The sequence below is a fragment of the Megalops cyprinoides genome, chromosome 11, assembly GCF_013368585.1.
Source record: "Megalops cyprinoides isolate fMegCyp1 chromosome 11, fMegCyp1.pri, whole genome shotgun sequence".
NCBI lineage: Eukaryota > Metazoa > Chordata > Actinopteri > Elopiformes > Megalopidae > Megalops > Megalops cyprinoides.
The window spans coordinates 30,509,143-30,519,121 of NC_050593.1; the positions used below are offsets into that span (position 1 = coordinate 30,509,143).

At 46.0% G+C, this 9,979-nt stretch overlaps 1 protein-coding gene across 1 annotated transcript; it reads right to left on the reverse strand.

Annotated features, from left to right (window-relative positions):
- On the reverse strand, positions 1–9,774 carry LOC118785813 (transmembrane protein 41A-A-like). The gene is made up of 5 exons (XM_036540750.1): positions 9,274–9,774; positions 4,573–4,723; positions 2,577–2,738; positions 1,652–1,790; positions 1–909 (listed from the first exon to the last, which is right to left on the reverse strand). Exons 1-5 carry the CDS (start codon positions 9,435–9,437, stop codon positions 689–691), a joined length of 837 nt encoding a protein of 278 aa, XP_036396643.1. The 5' UTR covers positions 9,438–9,774; the 3' UTR covers positions 1–688.
- Positions 9,775–9,979: the final 205 nt, after the last annotated feature.

A 9,979-nucleotide genomic window follows, 5' to 3' on the forward strand; every position in this document is an offset into this window, starting at 1 on the left:
CACACACACACACACATTCTCGCACTTGCACACACACAAGCTTTGGCGTGAAACTGGAGCTTGCTGTGAGGACTCATGGGAAGCAGCCCCTCGCTGTGTGCAAATTTGCAGGCTGGAAAGTGCGGACGGCTTCGGCGACTCCCGCGTTTCTCAGCTCTCACCTCCGCAATCCCCGCTGCCTGCGGCGTCCTCCGGAGAGCCCAGCGATGCAGGGAGGTGCTGTGGGGAGGTGACGAGGGGAGGTGCCGTGGGGAGGTGCGGCGTGAGCTACACTATACACTACAGAGAGCCATAGTCTTTCCAGCGCTTAATATGCAGCGGAACCGGACTCAGACGATCTTAACTTTCAAACATAGACAGCTTTTTGAAGACAGCACTATCCAAACAAAATAAAAGCGTGAAATAAATTAAATAAAAAGAAAGACAGACTTTTCTGACGGTTCCACTCAAAGGAGTTCCAGCCAGAGATCCAGAGGATGAATCTTCAGCAGGCTTCTTTTGCTTAAAGACATCAGTTACCTAAAACATTTTTTCCCCTTTGAACTTAAAGCTAGCGATGAGCCGGGGGTGGGGCACGGACACGGCGTGTGTGGGGCTGGTGTGCGGCGTGTGTGGGGCGCGTGTGTGTGGCGCGTGTGTGGGGCGCGTGTGTGGGGCGCGTGTGTGGGGCGTGGCGGTAACCCCCCGGTCATCTGCTCTTCTTGTCCAGGCTGTGCCCGTTCCGATCCAGGCCCTGCAGCTTGAGGTGGGCGTGGCTGTAGTGGCGGATCAGGGTCCCGGGCAGCAGAGCCATGCAGGCAATGGCCAGCAGCTGCAGCAGCGTCCCCCAGGAGAAGATGTCATCCAGGGAGGAGATCTCCGACAGGATGGAGCCCGTCCGCACGCAGATGAAGTTATACGGGATCAGGCCTGGGGACGGGACGGGACACACATCTGCATTTTATCTTGGCACGGATGGAGTGTGGCACAGTAGGTGGGAAAGGAGGGGCTGGAATTGTGAACTGAATGTTGTGGGTTCAAATCCAGGACATAGCACATCTTCTATACCACTGAAGAAAGGTAGTGATTTACATCAGTCAGTATAAACTGGGCACATATTTCTTAAATAATTAAAAAATACAGCAAGTTGCCCTGGATATAGCTGTCTGTCAAAATAAATGAATCTGGTTAACAAAAAGTTAAAGGTTCAAGGGTCCTTAGCCGCAGTACCAAGCATGACAACACATATGAACAGACTAGGATAAAACACAAAACAAACCAAACACATAACATGAGAACGGAGAAACAAGTCTGGCCATTTTACTGTGGCACTCTGAACATGCTTAAAAGATTACGGAAGACATATGTGAAACGCCAGAGAAAGCAAACATGTGAGTAAATGTTGGAATGTTTTGAATAATCCTCAGCATTTGATTACTAATCTTTTCATTTACGGAGCCAAAATGCATAAACAGTGGAAATATGGCGCGGCCTTAAAACTGCAGAGGAAAAGGAGCATATTCAGACACATTTACACCAATTCAATAAAGCAGCGTTTGGACAGGAGCCCAGAAAGGAGGAGGGCAGCAAACGAAATGTTACCTGGAAACAGGGCAGATCTAGAGATTGTAATCCCCTAATAGCAGGCTGCACGGACGAAGGGGGCACTCACCGATGAAGATGGAGAGGAAGAACATGGTGATGGGGATGTTGAGGATGGGCGCTGTGACGTTCAGGAACCAGTTGGGAGTCATGGGGAAGAACCTCAGGAAGAGCAGGAAGAAGAACAGACTGCTTCTGTTCTCCTCCACCTGGACAGAAAGCGAAAAAAGAGAGGAAAAAAGAGAAGGATATTAGATGCGTTTCTGCCAAACCATACGCGCAACTGAAAACCTACTTGTATGATCGAATCAGTCACGAATGACGGTTTGGTTAAGCTCTATCAGTTAGGTTGCAGCTCACCTCTTTAACCGCAGAACAAGTCAAATGCTGCCACCCCGTGGAGAATATTTAATATTGCATTTCACAAATCAATAGTAAAGGTGATGAGTGATAAATAACGTTAATGACTGCCACACAGCAGACACGATGTTCTCTCTGTAAAACTATTGTCATACAACATCTGATGACAAAAGACAATACTCTCTAAGACAATACTCAAATTAAATAAACACCATATCGCTTTAGAAATTATTATCACATTGTTACTCACCTTGACCCATGTAAGAGGGTCAAATTTAAGACTCAAGCAAATATTGCATTCATTTATTTCAGTAGTTTTTCTTTACAGTTTAAATATTTCAAAAGCATTTTTATTATTTAATTGTTAATGGTTTTCACCGTCTTGTGAAAACCTCACTGCTGGGGAGAAGGTGGCGCTGAATGTGTTCAATATTCCTGGTTGTGAAAATGTTCTTCACAGCCCTCCTGCCGCAGTGGGAACAGCAGCACAGAGGGGTAACGTAAGTGCAGAAAGGAGGCCCTCTCCCCCTCTCGCTCCATACCCAGCTCCTATCTTTAGACACACCACCCAGCCTGTAGAAGGGCGGGATGCACAGGAATTCTGGGACCCGGTCTCTCCCCTATCGGGCACATACCTTCCGCTGCAGCTTGTCCACCTTCTCTGGGAAGAACCGCACAATGTGGTGTTTGCCGAACAGCTGAGACAGCAGGTAGCAGAAGGTGGAGCCCACGGTGGTGAGTACGCAGGCCAGCAGCAGGCCCTGCCATGGGCCGAACAGCGCCCCCGCAAGGATGTTCTTGGGAACACAAGAGGAGAGGACAATCATTACCACAGACCCTAACTTAGGCAACTGCACACACCCACAAATGCCCGCGCTCACACACGCCTTTGCATACACAGTCATGCACACTCATGCACGCTCACGCACACGCCCCTGAACACAGCCCATGACATGAAAATCATCGAGGCTGAGCTGAAGCGTCCATTGTGGCTCGACGCTCATGCGACCCTGTGACGGTGTGTGCACCCACACCTCTGCAGACTCCTGGGGTGCACAGCTGTTGCACAGGTCTGCTGCCGTGCTTCTCTTCAGTGTCTCTCAGTCTCGGGCCCATTTGTCTACCCTGTTTGCCATTCAGTGCAAAGGTGGCATTGGAGAGAGCCATCTGCGTTATCCATGGAATGAAGGCAATACAGAAATAAACTTATTTTTTTGTCCTGTCTTACTTTATTTTTACATGTACTTCCAACACATCAGTCTTCTCTTCCCTTTCAAGCACATGCTAACTTCCTGTACATAGCAGCTAACTGCCCCTTCTACCAGCACCATAACCACTTGCGTTTAGTGCACAATGCCCATCAAGCCCCAGCCTAAAACACTGTAAAAGAGCCCTTTTGAATGAAAGCAATGCTTTTTAATTTACACTGTAGTAGCCGAAATGTAAAACACAAAAAAATCAATGTTGCCAATTGTGCAGTGTTTTCCCCTCCTCTGTAAGTGGGCAGTGGTGGGGCCTGCTAGCCACTCCAGTGCAGTGTGGCGTGTCTAACTCCACTGGAACACAGCCAGCACGGCTTCAAAAGGCACTTCAAAGCCAATGACTGCCAATGACAGCCAGGGGTTTCATTTTCTCTCTGTCTCTCTCTCTCTCTCTCCCTCTCCCTCTTCCTCTCCCTCTCTCTCTCCCTCTCTCTCTCCCTCTCTCTCTCCCTCTCTCTCTCCCTCTCTCTCTCCCCCTCTCTTTCCCCCTCTCTTTCCCCCTCTCTTTCCCCCTCTCTCTCTCACTCCTTCCCTCTCCCGCTCGGTTTCACCATCCGCAGCTCCTCACTGCTTCTCCCCTCAGTGTAGGAGGCTCCCGTTGGCCGTAATGTCATCACATTGCTCGTTTACATTTAGCTCTTTTAGCAGGCACTCTTATCCATCCAACAAGACTCACAAAAGTCCCCAAAAAGAAGTATCAAGAGTGCATCTGGGGCAGCCCACGTGACCTTTGACCCTGTCCGCTTTGTGCAACTCACTAGCAGAGGGGGCAGCGCAACTCAGGAACTCAGGCTATGTCTTGATGGGTGCTAGAAAGCGATATGGGGCCCCAGTGCATGTGTCAATCCCAGGCTGTGCTGACTTACCAAACCTTAGCACTCAAGTCTAGCCCTCTGTGCTTACTTAAAATGCCCTTAATCAGAACCCCTTGGGACAATGAGTAAGTCCCACCCTGCACTTTCAGCCACTGCCCTGCAGACTGAGGGGCTGTGGTGAGGTCGAGAAGAGCAATAGAGGAGCCCATGATCAGAAACAAGGGAGTGGAAGTATAGATGAGCAGAGGTTTAGAGGATCAGGGAAAAAAGGAAAGGAATAAAGGTGTACAGAATCAGAAGAGCAGAATGAGTGTACAGCAGAGGTGCAGGGAGGTGGAGGAGTGGCAGAGCAGAAGTACAGAGGTGAAGAGGATCAGAGCTGAACTCAGGAACACAGATACAGGGAAGCAAATGAGCACACATGCTACAAGTTTGAAAGTGGAAGTGTAGAAGATCAGAGGAGTGGAGGAGCAGATGTGCACGCAACCATGCATGCATGCTCGTGTGTGTGTGTGTGTGTGTGTGTGTGTGTGTGTGTGTGTGTGTGTACTCACCAGGAAGGAGGAGCCAGGGATAGCGAAGGACTGCTTGTAGATGTAGGCGCTGCAGAAGAGCAGCAGCACGTAGCCCGTGTGCTCGGTCTTGTAGAACTGCAGCAGCTCGGCCAGCTCTCGCAGCTCCTCCAGGTCTGCCGGAAACCTCAGGCTGCAGGGAAACGGCCGCAACGCATTAGGGGACAATGGAGGACTCCTCAGAAGACTGAACCCAACAGGACCTTACGGTGACTGAGATCCACATTAACCTACAGCCACCAGAACCAACTGAACTCTACAGCCAGTCAATAAGTACTTTAAAGCAGCTGGTAGCAAAGATATATAGCATAAACTCTCTAATTTATTTGCCACTCTACAAAGACTTAAAGAGCGCCGACAGACCAAAAGAGCATGGTTTTGGTTATTCATGTGCCGCTGAAAAACAAATTCATTTTACAGCCAAGCAAATCTGTTTTGGCTGAAAAACAAACTCATTTTACAACCAAGCAAATCTGTTTTGGCCAAAGGATATATGGGAGACATGTTTGCTCTTCACTTGAAAAAGGTTAACTCTGGATGATGATGAGGTTTAAAACATGTAAAACAATCAAATCACGAGCAAGAAAGGACACAGAGGCTACATCTGACAATGAGACAAGAGTGCCTCGCTCACACTGAGACTGGGAGCCTGGCATGCCCAAGACTCTGTCTTACACATGACAAAGGTGAGGAAAATTTAAATACAGTCACACGCCGCTTAGTGTCCATTCGGACACTGCCCTAAAAATCCTGATCGCAGGACGGGACGTAGCGGACGTAACCAGATGTAGTGAAGGCAACGCTTCCCGCACACAACACGTATATCTCATGTCTCATGGAAATAAAGTGATTGACAGGACATCATCTTCATGGTCAGCGAAAAGCGCTGAAACGTTCAGCTGAAAAGTCTGCACACTTGAGCACTTTCTGCACTTATTACCAACCGGCTGATTGAATCAAATATTCTCGACAGACCTCCAAGTATGAATTTTTGTAGCAGTGTGCATACAGTATCTTGTAAATACCTAGTCCAATGCACCTGCAGGAATTTAATTTGCATATCTTTGCCTAAGCAGAGCAACTTTCATTTCAAATTTTTGTCAAACATCAGACCATCAAAGAGAATCATTGGGGCAGAAGTGTAAGCTGAATAAGCAATAGTGTTAAATCATGTCCAAGGGACTCAGGGGTGAGAGAGAGGGGGAGGTGAATTGTGATCAGTGCTAAATTAAATTAGCCATTAAGAGCCATGCTTTAGATGCGTGATGCACAGTAGTGTAAGGGTCTACTCAAACCCAAGGAACTGCCCTGAATTTTAAGATGGCAGAATCTTTATTTTGGAAGATGTTTCTGAGAGCTGCAGCCATATCAGTCTCCCATTGGTCAGTGTGTGGGTTTAGGGCACGCCCACCTCTGCATGTGAGCTGCCCCTGGTCATGGTGAAGTACACAGGGTTTCATTTTGCCTAAACTCCCACAGAAGGGACATGGTATAAATTCTCCTCCTTTCAGCACTGCTTCTGTTGGTAGAACCACCGCATGCCGTGGCTATGGAAACCAAAGAGCCCTCACATCTTCCTATTTGGTTTCCATGGAGAAGTGCAGAAATACAAATGCATCTGCAAGGTGCTAATTGTACAGACCATTAAACCACTGTGTTAGTGCCAGCATTTGTGGACTGGCCTCAGCGACCACCTCAAAGAGACAGGGGAGACCGCTAGGCCCTCATATCACTGACAAGACAGAAGAAGTAATGAGTAGCCCAATCATATGTGATTATATTGCATATTTGGATATTAGACATTTGATAAAGAATTACATAAGCCTGTGAGGGTCCACACCTACCTGACACAACCAACTGAACAATTTGCATTTAGTTACGTGATGAACACAACCAACTGAAGGAAGCAATATAAAATGGTACCAGAAGAGTTGCTCACATTCAAGTTGGGTTTGCATTGAGGAGACAGCAGAATATACCCTTCTCTTTCAGATTTCATAAAGCAACAAATTACCAGCCTGTCAAATGGAACGACAGTATCCTCTTACGCTCCCTGATCATTAACCACCACCGTCACTCAAAGCCTGTGTTGATATTGTCAGCTACTCCATTTCCAGAAATGCAGCCGAGCCGTTGTTATTCCTGTCCACGCTGTTACGTAACGGCACCTCTCTCTCTCTACATGGACGAAGCAGGGCTTAGTGTGCATGCTCCCAACTGCAGAGGATTCAGAGAAACTAGCCCACAGCTGCACAGCCTCCTTGTGTGGGCAGTACTGACTAAAAAAACAAAACCCCATGAACAACGGTAATGTTCTTCATATTGCATTATTAACTACAGATTAATGGCTCCCTGGTATTCAGTGTACACAAAACTGATCTGATAATCTGAACTGATTCCAAGGTCTCTGGAGACACAAGGGTGGATCTGTTATCTATGGGTGTGCAGATCTGCTTCAGCGTGCAACAGCCCGCAAACTGGAGTACAAAGTGCAGTGGCTATCAAATGACCCCCTCCAATGACGGCACATGGTGTGATCATAAGCAAAGCCCTCAGGGATAATGCAGAAAACGGTATAAAGGGCGGTGTTTAGTGGGGGGGCTCAAATCCAAGATACAAACAGCCTCCATCACATTTCTCTCCAGTGCACAATCACTAATGAACACACTCGCTCCGCTCCACTCATTCACAAAGACCTCCAAAGGCTGACGTCTCTCCAAAGGGAAATAAATGTCCAAACTCAGTGTAGCAGTTTGGCAGTGTAGCATAGTGGTAAGGAGTAGGGCTCGTAACCAAAAGATTGCCGGTTTTGTCCCCCTCTGGGGCACTGCTGCTGTACCCTTGGGCAAGGTGCCCACAACTGCCTCAGTTAATATCCAGCTGTACAAATGGACAATATGTAAAAACTGTAACCCTTCTGAGTCATTCTGGATAAAAGCATCTGCCAAAAGACAATAATGTAATGTAATGTAAAATTCAGGGTCTACAGTGTTTCTCATTCCTATAGATTTGCCACTGTTTATGGCAACATGGCCAATAGAAGAGCAGATCAAATCACTCTGTGACCTCTTCACGTTTCGTCAAAACAGAAGGAGAACGAGGAACGTGTAACTGGAGGTGTTGCGGGTGACCCCGATTAGATAAGTTAGGTAAAGAATGCATAAAGAGTGGACAGACAAGATCAGCTGGTCTCAAAAAAGAAAAAGAAGATGTGAAAATGTAAGTGACATTTCAAGAACGTGCTTTTAGTATATGCAAGGAGGATAATAATCAACAATATCATCAAAGTTCAGAAGCACAAAATTATCTGGTTTGTGTGTCAGAGAGTAAGGTACAGTCCAAACACATGAGACTCAAACCGTCTAATAAATCAATATTTTAGGTATGTCATCTGCAAAGTTATGAGTTGGCATGCAGTACTGAGAGTGCTCCACTTTTTGGGGTTTCCTATATGGAAAAAAAAAACCAACACAATGACACTGAGGTCTAAGCAAACGTGGTAAACCATCAACCACAATCCAGTCATGTCCATTTTTGCAGTACTAGCATACAGAGGATAAAAGAAAAAGAAAAAAAAACCCCAAAGATGCACACTTCTGCTGATGTAGCTAGCTAGCTAGTCTATGCCACATTTGCTACTTTAAAATGATGTTCTGTACCCTTACCCATACGTACATACATACATATTACATAAACACATTATATGGTGATGTTTTCGCACACTGCATCGTATTTGTTCTTCGCATTACTGCGTGTTGCATGTATTTGCAATTTATTCCTGCACTGACCAGCAATAAGTAACCTATCATTAACGTATTCCAGCATTAAGTAAGGTTACACTAGTTGACAATGAGAGAGTCTTGCCGGCTAACAAACGTAATTTATTTTCAGCCAGATACATAACAGAAGTACATATTCAGCTGGAAGTGTATTTCTGATGCTCAAAGTTGTTTACGTTCAACTTTGGTAAACTGTATCGAATAAACAGGTCAAGTTACATATTTTAAAATGTAGGATTTTTAAAAAAACTGAGTAGCACTCCCTTTCGAAACAGTGCTTGTTCAGTTTGTATTAAATAATTTAAGTCGTTTCCTGTAACGTTAACTAAGTTTGCTTAATTTTTAGACCAGTTTTAATGGCAAATGTATTTGTGCAGTCTGTCTTCTAAGCTTTGAATACGTTATATAGAATAGTTAAACTGAATACGTTAAATGGCTATTTCGCGTTATCTGCTTTATGCACGCAGCTCGACGTTTTTGTAGACATTTCAAAGATAGCCAACTAGTTACAGGAGATAACTTGCCACACTTCAATCCCATGTCTTAACTTTAAAACAAAATGTGACGGATAGCTTAGCTAGTTAGCCGAGGGTTATGTCCAAACACGTGTTTTATTTCGCACGACGATATGCGGTATAGTTAAGGTTAGCCAGCTATCTCAGCTAGTCTAGCAAGTTACTCGACAAGTTTTGCTAGCTAGCTACTTGCTCGTTAGCCTAACGTTAGCTAACTGGCCAGTCAGCGTGGCTAGCCGTGTCAACATTACAATGCAACGTTACATACCTAGCTTGCTAGTTAGCAAGGTACTTCGCTTTTTAAATATTACTTCGGTAGCTTGTTACTTACATAGCCATATTCAGATATCAACCGTCATTGAGTCATGTTAGCCTGTTAGCTAACTTACCTGTACTCTTCAGCCCCCGAGTCTCCGTCGGCGTTTTCCTCCGACTTCTCCCCTTCATTTTTCTGACGAAAATGTCGCGGTCCGGGCGGAAGGTACGAAGACAGAAGGTAGAGGTATAAAGTAGCTGATGCGACCACACAAATCAAGCCCGCAACAGAGCGCATGGTTCCCGGCCAGAAAGAAACAAATGACAACGTTTGATCCGCAGATCTGACGGCGGCGCTGCCCCTGGCGATCTCTAGCGCTGAGGGCGGAACTACTGTAGCAAAGAGATGTAGCCGGGCTATCTAATACGGATCCCCATAACAAGGGCAATGAATGTCTCCTCTGCAATTAAAAATTTTCATGCCTTAAGTGACTTAGTTGTTCGAAAACAGTACCTGATATTACGTTGTCATATCTGTTATTTCTGTCAGAATACGTAGCTAGATAAGATAGGACCACGTCATGTCCCACTTCTGACATTCGCAATTACAGCTGGTGTGTCAATTTGACAGTGTACACTTAATCTTAGACCAAAGGGAAAAGGCGGACCCAGCCTTCCTTTCCATTTGATTTGCCCACAATAATGGTCACACGCCAGAGTGACGAATCTAAAGGCCAGCTACCGCAGAGGTAAAACGTAAATTTGACATTTTATTGGGTGAAGCTGTTGTCTTTCCGTTGAGCCCCCCCAACATGCACAAACATCACAGACAAATGCTAG